Source organism: Bufo gargarizans, chromosome 1, assembly GCF_014858855.1.
Source record: "Bufo gargarizans isolate SCDJY-AF-19 chromosome 1, ASM1485885v1, whole genome shotgun sequence".
NCBI classification, from domain to species: Eukaryota; Metazoa; Chordata; class Amphibia; order Anura; family Bufonidae; genus Bufo; species Bufo gargarizans.
Window position 1 is genome coordinate 256777064 of NC_058080.1, and position 26238 is coordinate 256803301.

General features: G+C 40.9%; 1 protein-coding gene across 1 annotated transcript in view; it reads right to left on the reverse strand.

The window, feature by feature from the left end:
* Positions 1 to 1810: 1810 nt before the first annotated feature.
* PPA2 (inorganic pyrophosphatase 2) overlaps positions 1811 to 26238 on the reverse strand; it is a 43334-nt gene continuing 18906 nt past the window's right edge. Inside the window, exons 3-12 of the mRNA XM_044276784.1 lie at positions 22774 to 22818; positions 19072 to 19125; positions 18843 to 18962; positions 18588 to 18674; positions 17047 to 17173; positions 15059 to 15186; positions 10258 to 10343; positions 8487 to 8556; positions 3048 to 3087; positions 1811 to 1967 (exon numbers count right to left, since the gene is read on the reverse strand). Coding sequence (XP_044132719.1) covers positions 1939 to 1967; positions 3048 to 3087; positions 8487 to 8556; positions 10258 to 10343; positions 15059 to 15186; positions 17047 to 17173; positions 18588 to 18674; positions 18843 to 18962; positions 19072 to 19125; positions 22774 to 22818 — 786 coding nt within the window. The 3' untranslated portion in view covers positions 1811 to 1938. The remainder of the gene's footprint in view (positions 1968 to 3047; positions 3088 to 8486; positions 8557 to 10257; positions 10344 to 15058; positions 15187 to 17046; positions 17174 to 18587; positions 18675 to 18842; positions 18963 to 19071; positions 19126 to 22773; positions 22819 to 26238) is intronic.

Consider the following 26238-nt stretch of genomic DNA (forward strand, 5'->3'; position numbering starts at 1 on the left):
TTGTTTCTGTGATGTGGTGAAATATAATTACACGCATTTCATAAGTTTCAAAGGTCTTTATCAACAATTACATGACATTTATGCAAAGAGTCGGTATTTGCAGTGTTGGCCCTTCTTTTTCAGGACCTCTGCAATTCGACTAGGCATGCTCTCAATCAACTTCTGGGCCAATTCCTGACTGATAGCAACCCATTCTTTCATAATCACTTCTTGGAGTTTGTCAGAATTAGTGGGTTTTTGTTTGCCCACCCGCCTCTTGAGGATTGACCACAAGTTCTCAATGGGATTAAGATCTGGGGAGTTTCCAGGCTATGGACCCAAAATGTCAACGTTTTGGTCCCCGAGCCACTTCGTTATCACTTTTGCCTTATGGCACGGTGCTCCATCGTGCTGGAAAATGCATTGTTCTTCACCAAACTGTTGTTGGAAGAAGTTGCTGTTGGAGGGTGTTTTGGTACCATTCTTTATTCATGGCTGTGTTTTTGGGCAAAATTGTGAGTGAGCCCACTCCCTTGGATGAGAAGCAACCCCACACATGAATGGTCTCAGGATGCTTTACTGTTGGCATGACACAGGACTGATGGTAGCGCTCACCTTTTCTTCTCTGGACAAGCCTTTTTCCTGATGCCCCAAACAATCGGAAAGAGGCTTCATCGGAGAATATGACTTTGCCCCAGTCGTCAGCAGTCCATTCTCCATATTTTCTGCAGAAGATCAATCTGTCCCTGATGGGTTTTTTTTTGGAGAGAAGTGGCTTCTTTGCTGCCCTTCTTGACACCAGGCCATCTTCCAAAAGTCTTCACCTCACTGTGCGTGCAGATGCGCTTACACCTGCCTGCTGCCATTCCTGAGCAAGTTCTGCACTGGTGGCACTCTAATCCCGCAGCTGAATCCTCTTTAGGAGAAGATCCTGGCGCATGCTGGACTTTCTTGGAGGCCCTGAAGCCTTCTTAACAAGAATTGAACCTCTTTCCTTGAAGTTCTTGATCATCCTATAAATTGTTGATTGAGGTGCAATCTTAGTAGCCACAATATCCTTGCCTGTGAAGCCATTTTTATGCAACGCAATGATGGCTGCACGCGTTTCTTTGCAGGTCACCATGGTTAACAATGGAAGAACCATTTTAACCCAATCAGCCTGACATAATGATCTCCAGCCTTGTGCTCGTCAACATTCTCACCTGAGTTAACAAGACGATTACTGAAATGATCTCTGCAGGTCCTTTAATGACAGCAATGAAATGCAGTGGAACGTTTTTTTGGGGATTAAGTTAATTTTCATGGCAAAGAAGGACTATGCAATTCATCTGATCACTCTTCAAAACATTCTGGAGTATATGCAAATTGCTATTATAAAAACTTAAGTAGCAACTTTTCCAAATTTCAATATTTATGTAATTTTCAAAACTTTTGGCCTCGACTGTACATCTTGTTTGTTTCATTTCAAATCCATTGTGGTGGCGTATAGAGCCAAAAATGTTAGAATCGTGGATTTATGGACCTGACTGTATGTATATGTTTTTTGTATACATTGAATGTAAGATTTAAAAAAAAAAACGCGATATGAGCTTAAGATGGTCAGTAAATTGGAGAGTGTACATACCAACCAAGAAGATTGCCCCATTACTGGAAACTGCTCTTCTAAAGTCTATGACTGACCTATGACCAGGTTTTCCCTCCTATAGTACAAGTCATATTTTTTGGGGGTAAAACAAAGTTGTACAAGCATAAAGTACATACAAAGTACGAGCTCAGCAAAAAGATTCCACATTTCAAAATTCTAAAGATACCAAGGAAATGACTTGTGCACTTTAACAAAAGAAAATGTGTTTATTTACACAGCCATCAGGATCCACGGCGTAATAAAATAATATATACACAGATACACTGTCCAAGGATCTTGACAATGTGCTCCGACAAAGTGAGGAAATAAATGTTTCACTTTTTAATGAAGTGCCATAGGTCAACTGCAAAATAAAAATAAAGAGGTTAGCAAGACATCTCCTGTAAGGGGAAAAAAAATAAAGTGACATCAGAAACGAGACAGATCAGATCATTTGCTTTGAACTACATACAATCACTTTCACTACCTTTTGTGTCGCCCCTATTCCCTCACAGATTGCAAGCTCTTGAGAGCAGGGCCCTCACTCCTAGTCTTTCACTTGTATTTTAGCCTGTAATCCTGTGATGTCTATTTTGATTTAAACATGCGCGGAATATGGTAGCACTGTATAAAAGGTTTTTATTTCATTAGCCAAACTATACAAAAAAAATATATCAAAAATAGACGGCAGTTATTGCAACAAATGTTCAAAGTAGTAACTTTGGCTAGCAACTATAATATATAGGGGAGGAGATATACAGGTCTGGGGGCTCTCTTTCAGGATCAGCAGACCAGGGGAATCTGTAGTGGTCGATATGCTGGATATGTTTAGAAGCTAGAAGATTCTATCCCAATTGATGTGCAGTTCTTTTAAATGTAACACCCCTCAAGAAAGGCAGCCCCAACATGCTCCTGGGTGTCACAGCAATTACATCAGGATGCCAGTGTAGGGTGCCTGAGTTTTTCAGCACTCAATGGCATTCTAAGTTATAGAGGCGTCTGAAGTCACAGCCATGATACTGACTGACCATGTGATGAAAGAGAGAAGAGAAGGGAGCTCCTTGCTCAACGAATCTCCCAGTCTGTGATGGCTACACTGGCCTGATCCTGCACCACACTTCCGGGGCCCTCATACTGAAGGATTTATGCCCAAGAGCTGCTGCCTGGCCATCCTGGTCTCTGCTCCAGCACTGCCAGTGGTAAACCATGGAAGGAAACTGGCTGGAAAGGATCTTCTCACCTTCTGCTATATACTGACTGGATAGTCTTCCAAGCATCCCAAGGGACAGGAATCAGACTCATTCTAGCGGGGAGGAATTTTTTGAACTGTTTTCCAAGTTGCTTCCTGTCCCTAGGAGGCAGACAACCACTCCTGTATGGTGTTAGGAAAATACAGTATTTCTGTTACAGTTATGATAAATCTCTTTCATTGTTACACACTGACCTTCAGGGGGCACTGTACTTGATTCCCCCGGCAGTGGTGCCTGCAAGAAAAAAATAAATTTGCTTTCTTATTACAGTTTACAAATTTTAAGTTTCAAGCTGTATAGCTTAGATATACGTTTTTGGTAAAAGAGCAATCATAAAATCTAAATCTTAGCTTTCAATTGTTGACTAATACAAATCAGCAACTTAAAGTTGCAAGGATCTCAAGGCCTAAAGGGGTTGTCAGAGTTATTTTTTTATTAAGTAACTAGGCAAATGTAACAGATTTCCAATTATCTCCGGTGGATCGTTTCTCAAATCTCACTGAGGGTCACATGACCTGTGATGTCAGCTTCTCTCCCTGCTCTGATAATGTTGGTGCACAAGCCTGAGAGATCTGTACAGGAGACGTCACTGTGCTGGCCACGCCCCCCTGCACTGCCAGCTGCTGCTTATTGCCCTCTCCCAGCATTCTTAACCCCTTCAGCTGCACAGACTCCGTGCTGAAGTGTTTACTGTGCAGCTGCAAGCAGTGAGGAGACAAATGCTGGGCACAGGAGCTGAAAGAAGTTCTGCAGAGCATTGCAGGTAGGGGGAAGATCCTGTGTGTATTAGCAGTGTCAACGTACAGCTAGGACTTGTAGTTCTATACATACAACATGCTGCTGAGTCTCCAAGCAGGCAGAGATGTCACTCAGGGCAGCACTTGTATTCACTCCCTTAGCAGTGCAGGGGGAGGGGCAGAGATTGTTTTTATTGCAAGTAAACAAAGGGCCAGAAGAGAACCAGGGAAATGAGGAAATAGATATTATTTTGCCTAAAACTTGCTTAGCTTAGTTATATCGCTGACCATCCGATTTACAGTGCTATATCTCTTTTCCATAACTCGGACAACCCCTTTAAGAATTAAATAAGCCATATAATTTCAACGGCAAAGTAAATGTACTAATAAAACCATTTGACACATGGTAGATCCTTGCACTTAAGTTTGGTTAAATATCTGTGGCAACAATGTCTCAGTGTGTTTAAAAGGGACTTTCCAGCTTTGCCCGTGTCCACAAGTCATTGTTAGACCAGAAGGTAAAGCGGGGGAGGGGGATCTGTGAGGAGATTACAGCTTTTATTTAATCTATTCACAGCATTCTGATTAGCTTTAAATATCTTTTGTTTCTGCTGGAAACCCCTTGGATGTCAAAGACTATGAACAAGTACTCGGTCATTTGATCACAGAATCTTTGTATCGTGCAAACATTTGCTGTTTGGACATCAGTAAGTGATAATGTAATCATACCGTGTTGAAACCTATCAATGATGTTACCCTTTAACCCCTTAAGGACCAGGCTCATTTTCACCTTAAGGACCAGGCCATTTTTTGCAAATCTGACCAGTGTCACTTTAAGTGCTGATAACTTTAAAACGCTTTTACTTATACAGGCCATTCTGAGATTGTTTTTTCGTCACATATTGTACTTCATGACACTGGTAAAATAAAGTCAAAAAAATTAATTTTTTTGCATAATAAAATACCTAATTTACCAAAAATTTGGAAAAATTAGCAAATTTCAAAGTTTCAGTTTCTCTACTTCTGTAATACATAGTAATACCCCCAAAAATTGTGATGACTTTACATTCCCCATATGTCTACTTCATGTTTGAATTATTTTGGGAATGATATTTTATTTTTTGGGGATGTTACAAGGCTTAGAAGTTTAGAAGCAAATCTTGAAATTTTTCAGAAATTTACAAAAACCCAATTTTTAGGGACCACTACAGCTCTGAAGTCACTTTGCAAGGCTTACATAATAGAAACCGCCCAAAAATGACCCCATTCTATAAACTACACCCCTCAAGGTATTCAAAACTGATTTTACAAACTCTGTTAACCCTTTAGGTGTTGCACAAGAGTTATTGGCAAATGGGGATGAAATTTGAGAATTTCATTTTTTTGCCTAATTTTCAATTTTAACCCATTTTTTCCACTAACAAAGCAAGGGTTAACAGCCAAAAAAGACTATCTTTATTGCCCTGACTCTGCCGTTTACAGAAACACCCCATATGTGGCCGTAAACTACTGTACGGCCACACAGCGGGGCATAGAGTGAAAGGTACGCTGTATGGTTTTTGGAAGCCAGATTTTGCTGGACAGTTTTTTTGACACCATGTCCCATTTGAAGCCCCCTGATGCACCCCTAGAGTAGAAATTCCATAAAAGTGACCCCATCTAAGAAACTACACCCCTCAAGGTATTCAAAACTGATTTTACAAACTTCGTTAACCCTTTAGGTGTTGCACAAGAGTTATTGGCAAATGGGGATGAAATTTGAGAATTTCATTTTTTTGCCTAATTTTCAATTTTAACCCATTTTTTCCACTAACAAAGCAAGGGTTAACAGCCAAACAAGACTGTATCTTTATTGCCCTGACTCTGCCGTTTACAGAAACACCCCATATGTGGCCGTAAACTACTGTACGGCCACACAGCGGGGCATAGAGTGAAAGGTACGCTGTATGGTTTTTGGAAGCCAGATTTTGCTGGACAGTTTTTTTGACACCATGTCCCATTTGAAGCCCCCTGATGCACCCCTAGAGTAGAAACTCCATAAAAGTGACCCCATCTAAGAAACTACACCCCTCAAGGTATTCAAAACTGATTTTACAAACTTTGTTAACCCTTTAGGTGTTGCACAAGATTTAATGGAAAATAGAGATACAATTTCAAAATTTCACTTTTTTGGCAGATTTTCCATTTTAATATTTTTTTTCCAGTTACAAAGCAAGGGTTAACAGCCAAACAAAACTCATTATTTATGGCCCTGATTCTGTAGTTTACAGAAACACCTCATATGTGGCTGTAGACCGCTGTACGGGCACACGGCAGGGCGCAGAAGGAAAGGAATGCCATACGGTTTTTGGAAGGCAGATTTTGCTGGACTGGTTTTTTGACACCATGTCCCATTTGAAGCCCCCTGATGCACCCCTAGAGTAGAAACTCCATAAAAGTTACCCCATCTAAGAAACTACACCCCTCAAGGTATTCAAACTGATTTTACAAACTTTGTTAACCCTTTAGGTGTTGCACAAGATTTAATGGAAAATAGAGATACAATTTCAAAATTTAACTTTTTTGGCAGATTTTCCATTTTAATATTTTTTTTCCAGTTACAAAGCAAGGGTTAACAGCCAAACAAAACTCATTATTTATGGCCCTGATTCTGTAGTTTACAGAAACGCCTCATATGTGGTTGTAGACCGCTGTACGGGCACACGGCAGGGAGCAGAAGGAAAGGAATGCCATACGGTTTTTGGAAGGCAGATTTTGCTGGACTGGTTTTTTTGACACCATGTCCTATTTGAAGCCCCCCTGATGCACCCCTAGAGTAGAAACTCCAAAAAAGTGACCCCATTTTAGAAAGTACGGAATAGGGTGGCAGTATTGTTGGTACTAGTTCAGGGTAGATATGATTTTTGGTTGCTCTATATTACACTTTTTGTGCGGCAAGGTAACAAGAAATAGCTTTTTTGGCACGTTTTTTTTTTTTGCTATTTACAACATTCATCTGACAGGTTAGATCACGTGGTAATTTTATAGAGCAGGTTGTCACGGACGCAGCGATACCTAATATGTATACAATTTTTTTTATTTATGTAAGTTTTATACAATAACTTCATTTTTAAAACCAAAAAATTGTTTAGTGTCTCCATAGTCTGAGAGCCATAGTTTTTTCAGTTTTTGGGCGATTATCTTGAGTAGGGTCTAATTTTTTGCGGGATGAGATGACAGTTTGATTGGCACTATTTTGGGGTGCATATGACTTTTTGATCGCTTGCTATTACACTTTTTGTGACGTAAGATGGCAAAAAATTGCTTTTTTTGCACAATTTATTATTTTTATTTTTTATGGTGGTCACCTGAGGGGTTAGGTCATATGATATTTATATAGAGCCGGTCGATACGGACGCGGCAATACCTAATATGTATACTTTATTTTTATTTATGTAGGTTTTACACAATGATTTTATTTTTGAAACAAAAAAAATGATGTTTTAGTGTTTCCATAGTCTAAGAGCCATAGTTTTTTCAGTTTTTGGGCGATTATCTTGAGTAGGGTCAAATTTTTTGCGGGATGAGATGACGGTTTGATTGGTACTATTTTGGCGTACATGCGACTTTTTTGATCACTTTTATTACCTTTTTTGGGAAGTAAGGTGGGCAAAATTTCAATTTTCTCATAGTTTTTATTTTTTTATTTTTATGGCGTTCACTGTGCGGGGAAAGTAACATGACCGTTTTATAGATCAGGTCGTTACGGACGCGGCGATACCTAATATGTGTAGTTTATTTTATTTTTTTTAATTTTTATTCAGTGATAAATGTTTTTTTTTTTTATCTTAACTTTTTTCACTTATTTTTTTTTTTTTTTGACCCAGACCCACTTGGTTCTTGAAGATCCAGTGGGTCTGATGTCTGTAAAATACAGTACAGAACCTATATAGGTATCTGTAACTGTATTTTACTTACACTGAACAGATCTATGCTTTCAGCATAGATCTGTTCAGCACCATGGACAGCAGGACGCCTGAGCAGGCGTCCTGTTGTCATGGGAACCTTCCCCGTCTGCTCAGTTATGGTCAGAACTGCGCAGACGGGGAAGGGTAAGGACGGGGCTCTGGGGGGGCTGTCTGGGGGCTCTCTCCCTCTCCCATCGGGGGGCTGCAAAGGCACAGCAGCCCCCCGATCGGAGAGGGAGGGAGCTCCCTTTTACTGTTAACCTTTTCCATACAGCGGTCCGTACGGACTGCTGTATGGAAAGGGTTAAACGGCTGACATCGCATCAACGATGTCAGCCGTTTATACCAGGGTGCCAGCAATGTGCTGGCACCCTGGTATACCCACTGTACACCAACGATTATTCAATGGGAGGCGGGCGGGGGATCGCGATCCCGCCTGCCGCACCGCCCGCCTCCCGCAACGCCCCCACCGCCTGCGACACCCCCCCTGCACCACCCGCTGCCATCAAATCATGCAGGGGTGCGGGGGGGTGTACTATATTGATTTTAGACACTCTAAAGTTTCTGATCCCCGCGGTCAGGGACCGCGGGGATCAGAAACTGCAAAAAGCGCAGCAAACCGCAGGTCTGAATTGACCTGCGGTTTGCTGCGATCGCCGACACGGGGGGGTCACATGACCCCCCCTGGCGTTTTAACAGGATGCCGGCTGAATGATTTCAGCCGGCATCCTGTTCAAATTAACCCCTGCGGCGCCGGAATGCCGATTTTAAAGTCAGGACGTACCGGTACGTCCTTGGTCCTTAAGGACTCGGGAAATAGGGCGTACCGGTACGTCCTATGTCCTTAAGGGGTTAACAGTTCTTTACATTTAAGAGAATAAAGGTGACGTGACAAGCCTGCAAAGCAATGCAATACTACATCTAAAAAAAAAAAAGACAATAAACTCACAGCTTTGATTATAGCAGCGGCTTCTTCTTCACTGCAGCAAAAAGGGCTGTCACTAACCAAAACGTTTTTACTACGGGGCAAAAAACAAAATGAAATTGTCATTTGGTGCATTTCATAAAATTATTACTTCCTATAAGCACTGATCACCGCTGCCACACTTCTGTGTTCCCAGGGTGCACTGGGAATATAGGTAGAGGAGTGGGGATGCAGCCATCCGCACCGACAATAACTGCAATATGTTCCGGTATACCTACTGTCAAGCACTGATCGCCGCATCCCTGTTCCTATCATCTCATCTTCCAGCGATAACCAGAGACGCGCTGGGAAGGTTGAGGGCAATGCTGCTGCCAGAGACAAGCGTTGGCAGCAGATAAACTGTCTGCAGGAAAGCGTGTCAAATCATTTTTAGTAAAGTTCATAACATATATGGAGGCAGAGAGAACAAAGGCAGGCCGAGAAGCCTGCCTCTGCATGATTCAGCCATCCAGTGTCTTTAGTGTTCTGTAAAATGCTGAAGATAGATTGTCCTTAGCAACCGTCATAGGACTGCTAAGGTGAGACTTTACATAGTGTTCTAATAAAAGTGATCATATTTACATAATAAAGTAGCATACAAACACACTCAATGTCCCTACACAAAGAAAAGAAATAGCAGTTATACTTTAATGCATTAAAACCTCACATATATATTAAGGAAAAAAACATTCAAATATGAAGAAAAATGTATGGACATTACATTAAAGAGGTTCTCTATCTATTGTTCTGTGGATAGGAGATAAATGCTGTTTAGTGGAATAATCCATTTAACGACAAATGCTTCTTTCTCCACTCAAACTCCTCTTTTCCTCCACTATAGAACCTACTATCATACAGGTCAACATCATGGTAACAAATAAAATTATTTTTATATAGTAAATTTCAAGAAATGCAGCACAGAAGCTGGAGAAACCTAGGAAGCTACCCAGGACATTGATCAGGACCTGCTGCTAGTTCAGTGGAACCAGGCACTATGATACTGCATGCAGGAACATCTCATAGCAGGTAATGTCTGCCCAATCTGAAGCAGAGCTCAGAAAAACAGAATAGAATAGACCAGGATAAGCCATTACACAAACACAATTGACCATTGTGATAATTCATCTGGAATAAATGATATGCGTTAAAGGGGTTGACCCATTAAGGCAATTTATCCCATATCCAAAGGGGACTGGATAACTATCTGATCAGCAGGGGTCTGACCACAGGGGCCCCCTTTTAATGGAGTTCCAGACATGCATCCAAGTCCAACGTTGAACTCTATGGGACTGTTGGAGATAGCCGAGTACAAGTTAGCCACAGCAGCTCCATAAAGCAGAACAGAGTGGCAGCGCACATATGGGACTTCGCAAATGAGGGAGCATGGGCCCCTGTTCTCGTAATAAGCAAGGTCCTAGCAGCCAGACCCCCACCGATCAAACATTCATCCAGTATCCTGTGGATTGGGGTTAATTTGTCTTACTCCAAATTTAGGCATTTGCCTTGTGAGCATTAATAACACTGTTTCTGTGCAGGTTACATCAGCAGTATGCAAGATGTCCACCAGCACACTGACGTGAGACAGTTACATGACAATTGTTAGAAGGCTTCAAGCCAAATCTTTAAAAAGTAATAAATAAAAAAAATCAGCACTAGTTCTACTGGACTTTTACTACAAGAGATCAAAATGTGCATGGACACTGTACAAAGAACAAGAGTATCCAACAGTCCAGCAGCAAAGACACCCATAACTTACCACACTATATCACCACACTCTGACTTCTTATGAACCATGTTCAACCAAAATTCATGAGTTTCTTTAACAACGTCAACCGCAAATGCCTAAGAAAAAAAAAAAAAGAAAAAAAAAAATTCCTAAAAATGTTATAGAATAGTACTAGCATTAGATTCCTTAAGAAAATGGAGCAGGAAGTAACAATGTTCCCAGAGCTCTGATGACAAAGCCTGTGCCAGTAGTAGGATCTTCCAGAACAAAGGACACTTGTGACTCAAACACGTGTACATAGAGCCGTACAGGGCAGAAGGAGTCCCATGTTTGATTGCCAAAACTGTGAAAAAGCACATGTTTAAAACTGAAGACATCTACTGTGAACACCAATTGGCACCATTACTTTCTGCTTACTTTTTACATGTTTTCAGCCACAGAAATGAAAACGACCGAAAACTGCTACCAATGACTTCACTTTAACATCTGTTTGAAGTTCATAATTTTCAAGGACGGCACATTTCCATTTTAAGAATAATGAGCAACTAATTTATTAAACAAGTGTTCATAGCCGCTTCCCGCCGCAGACAGTTTTGGCCTTCCTGAAACCACCTCATTCTCCGTTTCTGATGTGTCATTGTGTGGTAATAAAATAACTTTAAAATGTTTTTAATTATCCAAGTGATTCTGACATTGCTTTTTCGTGACAGATTGTACTTCATGTTAGGCTGTATTCACATCTGCTTCACAGGCTTTGCTTGGGGCCTGTTGCAGGTTCCATAAAAAAATAAAAATAAAAAAAATAACCGAGATTACGGCAATCTGACTATCTGAGCAACGAGGAGATTCGTGGATACAGGCGGTGCTGGGCTCCTTCACAGGGTGGCACGACTGGGCTCCAGAACTGTTAGTACAGCCCCTTAGGCTCCGTACCAGGCTGATTTACAATATATATATCTCTATATCTATATATCACCACTCAGAGATATGGGACATGTATATTGTGGACATGCTAGCGGCGATCTAGCTGTGCATGTCCGCATCTCTATAGGGTAAAAAGGAGGTGACAGGATCCCTTTAAGATGTTTCCATTCCAGCTCCTACTCCATCCATACCAGATTTTCTGTGTTACCACTTTTCCAGCATGCCTGTCAGTATATATTTTTCTATGTCCTGTATGTTATGAGGAAGGGCTTGTATGCCCAAAACACATAAGTCACAGTGATTTTAACCCCTTCCCGACCAGCGCCATAATATAAAGGCGCTGTGGGAAGTGACATCCCTAACAGCTGCACCTGCTCGATCAACTGCAGAGGACCGGCTGTTCCCGTTAGCGCATTAATCCTCACTATGCCACGGTCAGTGCTGACCGTGGCATGTGCAGGGTGTGTTGAGAGAGCTCCCTCTCCTTCCCCATTGGGTCCCCGCGCTGCTGTGACGGGGACCCGATGGCAGCCTGATGCCTTCCACAGGCATCGGGGCTGCCTTCCATGTAAGCCTGTAAGATCCAGACCCCTGAATCTCACAGGCAGGAAGGCTGTAAGCGTATTACAGTGTGTAGTACACTTACAGCTAATGCATTACAATACAGAAGTATTGTAATGCATTGTACAGGGGATCAGACCCCCAAAAGTTGCAAGAAAAAAAAAAAAACACAACATTCTTTTCCCATAATAAAGTAATAAAAAGATTGTAAAAAAAAAAAAAAAAAAAAAAAAAAAAAAGTATACATATTGGGTATTGCCGCGTCCGTATCGACCGGCTCTATAAAAAATATCACATGATCCACCCTGTCAGTGTCAGATGAATGCACCTTCCCTCACAAGAAGTGCAATACCAAGCGATCAAAAAGGCGTATTTAGCCCAAAATTATACCAATCAAACCGTCATCTCATCGCGCAAAAAATTAGACCCTACCTAAGACAATCGCCCAAAAAAAATAAAACAAGATTTAATTCTGTTCAAAAATGCATTTACTGTGTAAAACTTAACAAAAATAAAAATACTACACATATTGGGTATCCAACATTGGGTATCACCGCATACGTAACAACCTGCTCTATAAAAATATCACATAATATGCCCCCTCAGGTGACTACTGTAAAAAAAAAATTTTTTTTAAAACTACACCAAAACAGCCTTTCACCTTGCCTCAAAAAAAGGGTAAAACCAAGCGATCAAAAAGTCTTCTGTACCCTAAAATGGTAGCCAATGAAAAGGTCTCCTAATCCCACAAAAAATGAGCCCCCACATAAGACAATCACAAAAAAAAAAAACACATGGCCATGGCCCACAGCAGTTTACCACCACATATGGGGTGTTTCCGTATCCAGGAGAAAATGGATTAAAAAAAATTATGGGGTGCTTTTTCTCCTGTTACCCCTTGAGAAAATGAAAAATTTGGGGCTAAAGCAACATTTTATTGGAAGTAATGAAACTTTTCATTTTCACAGCCAAGTGTTTTCAAATTCTGTAAAACGTTTAGGGGGTCAAAGTGCTCAGTACCCCCCTTAATATATTTTTTGAAGGGTGTAGTTTCCAAAATGGGGTCACTTTTTGAGGGTTTCCACTGTAGGGGTACGTCAGGGTCTCTTCAAATACAAAATGGTATCCAAATACCATTCTAGCAAAACCTGCCTCCAAAATCCATATGGCGCTCCTTTCCTTCTGACTACTGCCACGTGCCCATAGAGAAGTTTACCACCACATATGTTGTATTTCTGTAAAATGCAAAATCAGAGTAATATATATTGAGGTTTAGTTTGCTGTTGACCCTTGCTGTATTGCAAGAAAAAAATTGATTAACATGAAAAATCTGCATAAAAATATGAAAATTTTGAAATTTCGCCTCCATTTTCCTTTAATTCTTGTGAAATACCTAAAGGGTAAACAAAGTTTGGAACATCAGTTTTGAATAATTTGAGGGGTGTAGTTTCTAAAATGTTTCCATTATGTAATCCCCTCAAAATCACTTTGTAACTGAATTGGTGCTTAAAAAATGGTTCGGGAAATTTTGTTGAAAATGTGAAAAACTGCTTCTAAATTTCTAAGCCTTCTAACGTCCTAAAAAAATTAAAATTAAATTTAAGAAATGATGCCAACATAAAGCAGATATATGCAGAATGATGACTGATAACTATTTTATGAGGCATTACTATCTGTCTAAAAAGTAGAGAAATTCAAATTTATAAAATTGTGAAATTTTTCCCAAATTTTCGGTAAATTTGGGATTTTTTTTTTTATACGTAAAGGAAAAATATATTGACTCAAATTTAGCACTGTCGTGAAGTACAATGTGTCATGAGAAAACAGTCTCAGAATGGCTTGGATAAGTAAAAGCGCTCCAAAAGTAATTAACACATAAAGTGACACGTGTCAGATTTGCAAAAAAATGGCCTGGGCAGGAAGGTGAAAACTGGGCCGGGGTAGAAAAGGTTAATATTTTTCTACTATGTTCTGAGTCAATAAAGGAATTTGTTTTTATTTCGGGGCCGGATCTATTCAAATTTTTCCTGCATTGTGCCGGGTTGACAATCCAGATCGCGTATACCATACCTGTATGGAGGCGAGCTGATCCAAATTTATTTTTCATTCGGTGGCATAGCTTTTTCATTCGGGGGCAGAGTACATCAGGGAATAATGCAGTATTTTTGGGCAGTGGGCAATGGACAAAAAGCAGCAATTCCACCAGTTTGACCAGCGTCCACCATGTGGTAAAAATTACATGTTTTCCTTTATTATGCAGGTCAGTACGATTACCAAATTTAGATTTTTATTTCATTTATTATGGGATACTTTTTTTTATTATTTGTGTTTATTTTCTCTCAACGTAACTATGTGAAGGCTTAATTTTTACAGGATAAGTTGCCATTTTCATTAGTACTATTTTGGGATAAATACAACTTTTTGATAGCTTTTTTTATTTCATTTTTTTGGGCTGCTGGATAAACAGCAATTCCAACATTCTTCGTGGAGTTTCACTTTTACAGAGTTTATTGTGCAGTAAAATGACAATTTAGGCTACTTTCACGCTCACGTTTTGTGCAGATCTGTTCAGATAATGCAACCGTCTGCATCCATTCACAACGCATCCATCGTGTGCCAGGACGGATCCGTTTGGCTCAGTTTCATCAGGTTGACACCTATACGCTGCAAGCAGCGTTTTGGTGTCCATCTCCAAAGCGGAATGGAGACTGATCGGAGGCAAACTGATGCATTCTGAGCGGATCCTTTTCCATTCAGAACGCATTAGGGCAAAACTGATCCGTTTTGGACCACTGGTGAGAGCCCTGAACAGATCTCACAAACGGAAAGCCAAAACGCCAGTGCGAAAGTAGACAACTTCATTCTGCTGGTCAGTATGATTTCATATACTGTACATGTTTTTTTTTTTACATTTTACTCCTTTTACACAATACAGACACTTTAAAAAACATAATGTCATATTTTATCTTTCTGTCAACAAAACTGTGTAACGGCTTGATTTTGAGGGAAGAGTTGACGTTTTCATTGTCCCCATTTGGGGTACATATTACTTTCTAAGAACTTTTAATTAATTATGTTTTGTATGTTATGGACAAAAAAAAATAAAAAATGACGGTCCTTCTCCCCACTCGGACTCAGAATGTGAATTCCAAATTAACCAATCAGTATGTTTTTGGAGTGTGAAAGTAAACCAGAACACAGAGGAAACCCATACAAACACGGGGAGAACATACAAAGCCCATGCAAATTTTGCCATTGGTCAGATTCGAACCCCAATGTAAGGCAAGAGTACTAGACAGGTTCTTTGTAAAGAAAGATCACTCCTAACAATATTCTCTGGACTGACCTGATCTTTAAATTGTCCATTAAAGCCAAACTGGTTTTCCTGTTTCCCATCAGGCACTTTATAGGTTTTCAGCCATTCAACAGTAGCCTCGAGATAGCCAGGTTTCAACTTTTTGATATCATCAATGTCTGCAACAATATACAGTGAAAAGACTGAATAGGTTAGTTGCTATCAGTACAATTTACAACAGCTTCCCAATCTTTTAATAGACCAGCAAGGATAAAAAAATATTTTATTTAAGAATATTTCACGCATACAATTTCTGTGATGGAGGCACAATGAAAATAAGGGGTTATTCACCTACTGAGCGGCACATAGAGCTGGAGCAATAGAAGGATCTCAGCGAGACTACCGCTACATCTCATGTTATAAAAAGCTTGATTTTTTTTGTCTATTGAGAACACCCTCCCCCACTCCAATCCTAACACTCTTTCAGCAGAATGATGTACTGATTGAACATAAGTCAAGCAAGGTCGAGTCACTGAAACCTTAATAATAGTCTCAACTGAAATAAGATAGAATGCAAGATCCAAAATTTCATTTGGCACACTGATCAAAACCCAAAACCAATTTAAAATGGAAGCCACTAAAACTTAAAGGGGTTCTCCCACAAAAAATATTCCACAGTTTTCAAACCAGCACCTGGATCTGAATACTTTTGCAATTGCATGTAAAATTTTGTATAGCTACTAAGCTATTCAATGAAATGCATCTGTATAGCGCCACATGCTGTTTATTCATTTTCTTATTTCTTTGACCAGCTCACTGAGAAGGTCGCACATGCTCAGTTTCATCCTACAACTGCCTCCTGAGCTGTGATAGGGAGCGCTGAGACACGCCCCTTTAGCGTGATAGGGAGAGCTGAGACACACCCCTTAGCTGTAGTAGAAAAGACCCTCCCCTTGAGCTGTCAGCTTGATATGAATCTAGCAGAGAAATGACTGGGGAGATCTCTGGATCCATGTGAGGTACAGGGCTGGTTCTAGCTTTGTTAGAAAGAGATCATATACTATATGATGTCTGATTTTCATTTTTTACATTGGACAAGGGATAACTGAATTGATTGCACTCAACACTACAAACATGTTGACACATAACAAACAGAAGCATTGCACCCAAAATGTAAAGAAGCATACGTACAAAACAGTTTTTTTGTTTATTGTTGTTTTGCTAAGGTGACCGTTTTTGCATACATGAAAACAGGAAGTGCAGCCATATTGGTTACTTGCAGATTAACTCCTCTAAAGGTGCTGACTAATTCAATAATAGTGGCCACTAGTCCATCATTTTCTGAGAGGTTAATTAAAAAAATGTCACAATCCAGGTGGCCTGATTTGCAACTAATTGGTTACTGCATCAAAAAAAATAAAGGGCTTTTCCAGGTTTCTGATATTAGTGACCTAATCTCAGGATAGGTCATCAATAGGCCATGACTGAGGGGCCAACACCTGGCACCCCCACTATTTAGCTGTTCCCCGCAGTATCTGGCACTGCAACTAGCACCATGAACAGGACAAGAAGAAAAGCTCCACTCAGAGTGAAGTGGCCGTGGCTGATTAATTTCAGCTCCTATTCACTTCAATGGAAGCTGGGATGCAGAAACCCAGCATGGCCACTACACTGTCAATGAAACCATGATTCCTTTTCCATTCAAGGTGCTAGCTCCAGAATCAGAGGTTGAAGGGAAGGGATCTAAAAGGGATGCCGGGTGTCAGATAACCACTGATCGGATATTAATGACTTATCCTCACGATAGGTCATCAATATCAGGGAAAAACAAAATCATCAGACATAGGTTACTAATATTTGATCACTTTTACATTTTGGGTGGAAATACTTTCATCTGGGTCTTGGGGCAGGTGCCTAGGAGATCAACTCGCAGCAAATATATCCAAGCTATGAAATAAAACGTGACATTTAGACAAAACAAACACCTATACACAACCGTCATGCAGCAACGCAATCACTTCTACTGTAATTTAACCAACCATTGAATTTGTCGGCTTCAGGATCTTCAATATTGATTGCAATAATCTTCCAGTCCATTTCTCCTTCATCTATCAAAGCTAGAACTCCAAGTGGTTTTACTTGAATTACTTCTCCCCTAAAGCAAACCTGCAACACATGATTCATCCTGTTAAGATTTTACTACGAAATGCTTTTAATTTGATCATCTAATCTTTCCCTAGCAAGCAGCCTCCCATCACTACTGTATGGGCAAAGCCGCTATTCATCTGGGGGGACATCTTTTTAACAGGAATCAACTGAATGAAGAATTAGGGCTCCTGCACGCGAACGTGTGCGCCTCATGCTGCAAACTGGAAATAGCGGTCTGGAATTTATGGGAAACTGCCGTGTGCAGTCGTTTGCAGATCCAGTCACTTGAATGGGTCCACATTCCGCAAGATTCAGTCTGTACCACCAAAATATATAGAACGTTCTACTGGAAGCGCTGCGTAGGGCTTCTGCTCTGTAACTTGCGGACCGATTCAAGTGAATGGGTCCACATCTGTGATATGGAGTGCACACGTCCGATGCCTGTATATTGAGGACCCGCTGTTTGCGACCTGCAATAGGTGTATGGGCCACAGATGTTCATGTGTATGAGCCCTTAGAATTCTCTAAAGTGTTACTTATTTTGTTCCTTTGATCCAAATAGTGTACATAAATAATCCTGTCTCCACAACATTACACAACCCATCTTTGACACTGACTATGCCCAGGCTGATACAATTGACATTGGGTTGGCAAATGATTCTCACAGCATTGCCATCACACCAATATTTGTATGCTTTTCATAATTCTTGCAGATTTTTTTTTTTTTTTTTTTTTTTTTTTCCAGTAAAACTACATGTTAGGCTACTTTCACACTAGCGTTTTTCTTTTCCGGTATTGAGTTCCGTCACAGGGGCTCAATACCGGAAAGAAAAATGATCAGTTTTTTATCCTAATGCATTCTGAATAAAGAGCATCAGTTCAGTCCCTCTTACGTTTTTTGGCCGGAGAAAATAGCTCAGCATGCTGCAGTTTTCTTTCCGGCCAAAAATTCTAAACACTTGCCGGAGAGAAATGTATTAATGCAAGGTTCCGGTACTAAGTGTTCCGGAAAACCAAATCTGCGCATGCACAGACCTTTAAAAATGTGAAAAAAATAAATACTGGATCAGTTTTTCCGGATAACAAACAGAAAGACGGATCTGGTATTGCAATGCATTTGTCAGATGGATCCGCATCCGTCTCACAAATGCATCCGTTTGCGTCCGGATTACCGGACCCAGCAGGCAGTTCCGGTGAAGGAACTGCCTGTCGGAATCCTCTGCCGCAAGTGTGAAAGTACCCTTAAACCCATTGCTAACATTACGCTCTACTTCGGGCATGTGAAATTCAAGTGCCTGACCATTGTTTCCCTGTCATCTGCCTTTGGGACAATCAATGTGTTCAGCAGACATCATCTAATGTGTATGTCCAACCTAAGAACTAAACTTGAAGACAAAAAACACTAAAGATTGTTTATGAAGCAAAAAAGCACCTTGGAGCCGATTTCGCAGACATCAATAGGGTCATTATCGCCACAACATTTCGTATCTTTGTCTTTATGACCAGGATCTTCCCAGGTCTGTTGAACAGGGCAGAAAAAAAAACAAAAAAAAAACAACACAGAAATCAAAGAAGCTCAAAAGATAGTTTTCCAGCAGCAACCTCCACACTCTCAACCATCTTCCCCAGAAAAATAATTAGCAGTCTTGGTCAATACTAAATGCCTTTAAAATACAAACATTTTTACCTGAGGTAAAGCGCCATAGTTCCAAATGTATCCCTTGTGAGGGAAGATATTTGACACATATCGAAGTTTTCCTTTTTTTACATCTTGTTTAATTGGATTTAAAGACTCCTTTGTTGCAATCTAATAAAAGAAATATTGTGCATAGAAAAGCGAGACTGAAATGAAACCCCACAGCCAGTGGACATCGAAACAGTTTCTCAAACGTAAATCTCAAAAAGTAGCCCGTTACCTCCATTTTGGCATTCGTCCATCGTGGCACTTCAACCACCATGTTGAATATGTTCTGAAATATAAATTAAAGGTATTTGAATGACAGAGACCTATAGAAAAGCCCTGGTGGGCACCTGCATATCACCAATCAAAAAGAATGAAACCTGTAACCACATTTCAAAGGTTATTGTACAGGTACATAGCAAGCTTGAAACTTCAACGGTAACTAGGTGCCAGTGCGGTGCACATGACTTCTGCCATGCTGCTGGAGCAGGGTATTAGACAAACTGCATTCCCTGTTGCTGCGCCTAAGGGCTTGTTCACACGATCGTGTTTTGCGTTCCATATACGGAACCATTCATTTCAATGGGTCCGCAAAAGATACAGACAGCACTCGGTGTGCTGTCCTCATCCGTTGCTCTGTTCCATGGCCCCGCAAAAATGAGGAGTCCAGTAAGCCTCAAAGCTGCTTCATATCTGTTGGATGGCATGGGTGGACTTGAACACCTAGATCAATATCATTAGGGTGACAAAAAGTTTTCTGATTGTCCTAACATAAAAGTCAATGACCTTTCTATACAGTTTAGTCATGTAAAAACTAATTTGCATAAACATTGGCATATGGGAAAGACATGCAAATGAGCAGAATCTGCCATGTTTTTCAGCTGAAAACCATTTGCATGGAAAATTTGCAATAAAAATTTGCGATTACAATATTCGCAATCTACACTACTCATGAATAGCGCCATCTATTGGATTCATAGTCTTTTCATAAGACTATCGATCCAATAAATGGCGCTGTTCATGAGTAGTGTTGATCGCTAATTTTCTATGCAAATGGTGTTTCAACTGAAAAACAAGCAGATTTAGATAATGTGCCATATGCCCATGATTATGCAAATTAGTTTACATGAGAAAACTGTATAGAAAGGTTATTGAATATTATGTTAGGACAATCAGAAAACTTTTTGTCACCCTAATGATAATGATCTAGGTGCGCAGGTCCACCCAAGCCATCCAACAGATGTGAAGCAACTTTGACGCTTACTGGCTCTCACTCAGATAAGAGCTGATTTGGAATGTCTCATAGTGCACAAGGCTGCCATTGTAAGGTATAACTGTATCTGTGTCATGGATAGATTGTTGGCTTGCACATACCTGGCTTTTGGTATATAGCCTTTGTGTGGTTGTCTATTGTATGTCATAAGTAATAGGAGTCCAAGATGCATCCAGACATCCTTCCCATGCTGTTTCGAAACCATTTCGGTGGTGTTTCCATCAATTTTTTAACCTTTTTCTGTGAACCAGACACCCTCTCTTCTTCAAAGCACGGGGTGCCTGGTTTAATGCTCGGGTCGCCCATTAATTTTCATTGTGTTCAATTGTGCTCGAGCATACACAGCATTCGGCCGAACACGACGATGTGCCAAGCATAGCGATGCTCGAGCCGAACTGCTGTTCGGCTGAGCATGCTCACTTAACACTAGTCTATACAAAAGCCATGTTTCTGATAGGTGCCTCAAACAAAGACCTCTCCTGTCACATACCTGGAGCACTTTAAATCAATTATCCCATTTAGAACACCCATTTCCATATTCTCTATTAGGGAAGCCTTAGTTAATATAAGGGGATGGGTCCTCTGGCTTGGGATGCTCATCTCTTGACTAAAGAGGAGAGCAGTTACAAAGTGTGTTACGGTGAAGGACCTGTATTACACAACGTCCACCTATCTGAATGTGCATAGTAACACTTCATTTCCCCTGTGGTGGTGCTGAGGTAAAAAAAAGCAAGACCAGCTTACATGGGCCAAGGCTTGCTCCATATAATTGCCCCATGTAATGCCTCATTCAGTGTTTGGTCAGTGTTTTGGTCAGCGATTTTGAGCCAAAACCAGGTGCGGCTCAACACATAACAGGAGCAAATCTTTACCTTATACCTTATGTGGAGGCTTCAAACCTGGTTTGGGCTCCCGATCACCGATGGAAATCACTGACCAAAACACTGGCGTGTGAAGGAGTCTTAAGAGGACCTTTACCGCTAGGTTTCCTATACAGATTACAGCTGATCACTTATAGTTCTAGCAGGGGGAGCACTTTGTGATCAGCCTACTGCCAAGGGGGCCCTTCATATTAGTATGGGTCGCCTAAAGAGGTATATTGAGGATTGACCATCAATATTATTAAAATCCTTGAATGCCCCTTTAAGGGAGAGTTCCCATCTCTGTTTCATTTTCCATTCTTCTGACCCCTCAGAAACAGGAAAAAATAAATCAATAAAAAAGGATCCTGTACAAAAAACAGATCCTTTTGCACATTTCACATCTGCTTGAGCCATTTCGGTCAGAGATCCATTTTATTAGATGGGGAAAAATAAGTCCTGCATGCAGTACTTTTTTTCCTGTAAAAAAAAATAATAAAAAAAAATAAAATCCAGTTTTTTTTTCTGTTTCTCAAGGGTCAGAAGAATGTAAGGTGAAACAGATATGTGAACTTTCCCTTAAAGGGGCATTCAAGGATTTTAATACTGATCAATCCTCAAGAATGGCCATTAACATCACATCGCATTGATCATGTAGAGAAAAATAATACAAGGCACTTACTAATGTATTGTAATTGTCCATACGACTCCCTTTGCTGTCTGGATTCATTTTTCCATCACATTATACACTGGTGCTTTTTCCTATAGTGTGCAAGCATGACCACCACTGATGGATTGCAGGGTGGTCTGTAACCATGGAAACAATCAGTGTATAATGTGATGGAAAAATGAATCCAGCCAGCAAAGGAGGCAATATGGACAATCACAATACATTAGTAAGGGCCTTGTATTAACTTTCTCTACATGATCAATGACACTTAGGGTACTTTCACACTTGCGTTGTTTGATTCCGGCAGGCAGTTCCGTTGCCTGAACTGACTGCCTGATCAGGCAAACTGTATGCAAACGGATGTCATTATTTCTGACTGATCAGGCATTTTTCTGACTGATCAGGATCCTGATCAGTCAGAAAAATGCATTGCAATACCGGATCCGTTTTTCCGGTGTCATCAGGCAAAACGGATCAGTTTTTTTCATTTTTTTCATTTTTAAAGGTCTGCGCATGCGCAGACCGGAATGACGGATCCGGCATTCCGGTATTTTGAATTCCGGATCCGGCACTAATACATTCCTATGGAAAAAAATGCCGGATCCGGCATTCAGGCAAGTCTTCAGTTTTTTTCGCCGGAGATAAAACCGTAGCATGCTACGGTTTTCTCTTTTGCCTGATCAGTCAAAACGACTGAACTGAAGACATCCTGATGCAAACTGAACGGATTACTCTCCATTCAGAATGCATGGGGATATGCCTGATCAGTTCTTTTCCGGTATAGAGCCCCTGTGACGGAACTCTATGCCGGAAAAGAAAAACGCAAGTGTGAAAGTACCCTTACTGAAGTGAATGTAATGCTTCACGTTTTCATACATGCAATTGCCTGTCTATCTGGAGTAGATGTTCTTTGAATATGCATTGCCTGTCAAGATCCTGGCTTCAAACACAGTATGTGGTACTCAACTGAAGATTTGTTTTGGCAATCTAAACATATAGGACCAGTATTCAGGCCAAGCTGGAGAGCAAAGATCTAATGACGAGACTGAAACTGTATATAACTCCGCTTTACTACAGAATTAGGAAGCTTGGTTGATAATGTCTCTACCAACTTGTACGATTAGTTCTCATTACCTTAGCCCAATTAGACTTTGATTTCTTTGCTGGCACATCAAGGTCCTTAAAATAAAAAATAAAAATGTAAAAGAATTTGGCAGGAAAAAAAAGTGAACATTCAATTTGCATAAACTACTTTAGGGATTATATGAGAAGAAAAAAAAAAAAAAAAAAGGGTCTGCATCTTTCCAGGATCTTTTATGCTTGTAACACAACTCTTGCACTACTGACGTCATCTTCCTGGCTGCAGCAGTGATGCTCCTTGCACACAGATCACTGTGTAGCCAATCACTGGCCTCAGCAGTATAAGCGATTTTACTGATGAAGCCAGCAATTGGCTGCAGTGATGACATTATTTGCACAAAACATCAATCCTCCAGACAGGAAAACCGCGGTGGAGAGAACTGGTGATCGATGCTGGAAGGGACGGGGGAGAAAAGTGGGAAGTATCACTTCTTTTGTTATTCTAGACCATTTTGCCACTTTCAGACGAGTGAGTGTCATGCTGCAGACTCGCAGCGCAGCACCCGGCCTGAACTTCCAGCACTGCCGGGGTTGCCTAGCATTATATTGATTTATGATGCTATGTAACCCTTACAGTTCTGGAATGTACTTGATAACACTGACATAATGCGGTCAGTGTTATCCAATACATTTCAGACCTCTAATGTTTACATAGCATCATAAATCAATAATAATGCTATGTGATCCCGGCAGTGCTGAAGTTCAGGCCGGGTGCTGCGCTGTGAGTCTGCAGTGTGCCACTCGCTCGTCTGAAAGGGGCCTTACAGCTGTCGTCTGAGTTTTTATTTCACTTGAATAACCACTTTAAGATCAGTACAGAAATAATAATACAAGGCTTTGCTGTTACTGCACTCATACTGAGAAATCTTGTTAAAGGGAATGTGTTATAAAAAGAACCTATTGATTAAAGAAGGTTAACTTTTTAAAAATTTTGTTAATTTTTGCCCCCATGTCCCCAACTATAATAAAAATAAATGTCAAGACTTCCTGTTCTTTGAGAGCTAGACTAGAAATAACCTCACTGACTCTCTATGAGAGAGTTTTCTAGTTATGATCTGTCGCCTGTGCCCGAGGTCAAGAAGGAGATTGTTATTAGTGGATCCTGTACAGAGGCGTCATTTGTCATTGTACTCCTGCCTGTGATAATAATGTGATGGCTACTGAAAAGTTACCTGTACAGGACAAGAAGTCCTAACAAATTAAGCTTAGCGGCCAGTACAAAAACTGCACAGTTTTAGGAGATATATAGGGCAGCAACAGTCACTTTAGAGCTATATTTCTAGGGCTCATGCAAGCAGCCATTCCACGTATTAGGGACCGCAATTTGCCGGGCACACACAGCTGGTGCCCGTGTATTGCGGACCCGCCAACAGCCGTGTGCGTGAGCCCTTATAGAAATGTACGATTTCAGTAATTAAAGTACGTTACAAAAGTGGACATGAACACTGCCCCGATACATTACAAAAGTAAAGAGTTACACTTTAAATATAGATTAGGACATGGAAAAATGTAAAAAAAAAAATTATAAATAATTAAAAAAATCTGCAAAAAAAATTCTAAGAAAATAAAAATAAATGGGGTGCCCATGACGCCACCCCATGCGACCAGGGACCTCCCATCCGGGACAGGAAACCTGAGAAGATAAAAGGTTCACACCCCCACCAAGCACCAGTGATAGTAATAAACAGTACTCCGGAGGTGAATACACGTAAGAAAAAGAGAGAAGAGAGATCCAATACGGTACATTATATCTCTTCTGAACTCTAGAGAGTTTTCCTAAGAAACTTATCAAGGAGTAGCAGGCTACTCCGTATATAACCTATTAAGGTAACTATAACACCTATAGAGACATTCTATAGAGACTTAAAGCTGCCACATGCATTCTCAGTGTGGAATCCCTAAGCCCCTTATCCAGGCCAGCTTGTAAAAAGTCTAGGACAGTAGAGACATTTGGAGGAGAGAAGGGGTCAGGATTGATCCCTAAGAAGGAGGAGAAGACCTCCTAGATCTTATTATATTTCCTAGCTGTAGTAGCTTTCCTACTTCCCAGAATGGTGGTCACTACTGATTGGGACAGACCCTGACCTAACCAAATCCCCCTCTCAGTCTCCACACTGCCAGGTGCAAGATTTTTGGATTGGGATGCAGGATTGGGCCTTGATACAATAGATCCTCCCGGGGCGGAAGAATCCATGGGGGGCTATCGCTAGGTCTAGGAGGCAGGAGTACCAGGACTTTTTCGGCCATACTGGGGCAACTAGGGTAATTGTCGCTTTCTCCCTCTGGACTTTCTTTAGGACCTACGGAATTAGGGAAAAAGGAGGGAAGGCGTAACCCTCCTCCTGAGACCAATCCTGTGCCAATCCGTCTAGGGCTGTTGGATCGTCCAAACGATTTAGGGAGAAGAATCTTTCTACTTTCCTGTTCTTCCTGGAGGCAAATAGGTCTACCGTGGGGAGGCCGAATTTTTGAGTTAGGCCTCATGCACACGACCGTTGGACCGTTTTCCGGCCCCCCCCCCCCTCCCTCCTCTGTAGTACTGTAGATTCATTGGTGGCCAGTGGGCGCGCTCCCCCCCCCCCCCCCCCCATCATTGGTGGCAGCGGAGAGTACCGATCGGAGTCCCAGTTTAATCGCTGGGGCTCCAATCGATAACCATGGCAACCAGGACACTACTGCAGTCCCGGTTGCCATGGTTACTTAGCAATTTGTAGAAGCATTATACTTACCTGCTAGCTGCGATGTCTGTGACTGGCCGGGCGCTCCTCCTACTGGTAAGTGACAGGTCTGTGCGGCGCATTGCTTAATGATCTGTCACTTACCAGTAGGAGGAGCGCCCGGCCAGTCACAGACATCGCAGCTAGCAGGTAAGTATAATGCTTCTACAAATTGCTAAGTAACCATGGCAACCGGGACTGCAGTAGCGTCCTGGTTGCCATGGTTACCGATCGGAGCCCCAGCGATTAACCACTTCAACCCCCCTAGCTGAAACACCCTTAATGACCAGGCCACTTTTTACACTTCTGCACTACACTACTTTCACAGTTTTTTGCTCGGTCATGCAACTTACCACCCAAATTAATTTTACCTCCTTTTCTTCTCACTAATAGAGCTTTCATTTGGTGGTATTTCATTGCTGCTGACATTTTTTACTTTTTTGTTATTAGTCGAAATGTAACGATTTTTTTGCAAAAAAATGACATGACATATTTCACTTTCAGTTGTAAAATTTTGCAAAAAAAAAAAAAAAACCCGACATCCATATATAAATTTTTCGCTAAATTTATTGTTCTACATGTCTTTGATTAAAAAAAAAATGTTTGGGTAAAAGTTATAGCGTTTACAAACTATGGTACAAAAATGTGAATTTCCACTTTTTGAAGCAGCTCTGACTTTCTGAGCACCTGTCATGTTTCCTGAGGTTCTACAATGCCCAGACAGTAGAAAACCCCCACAAAT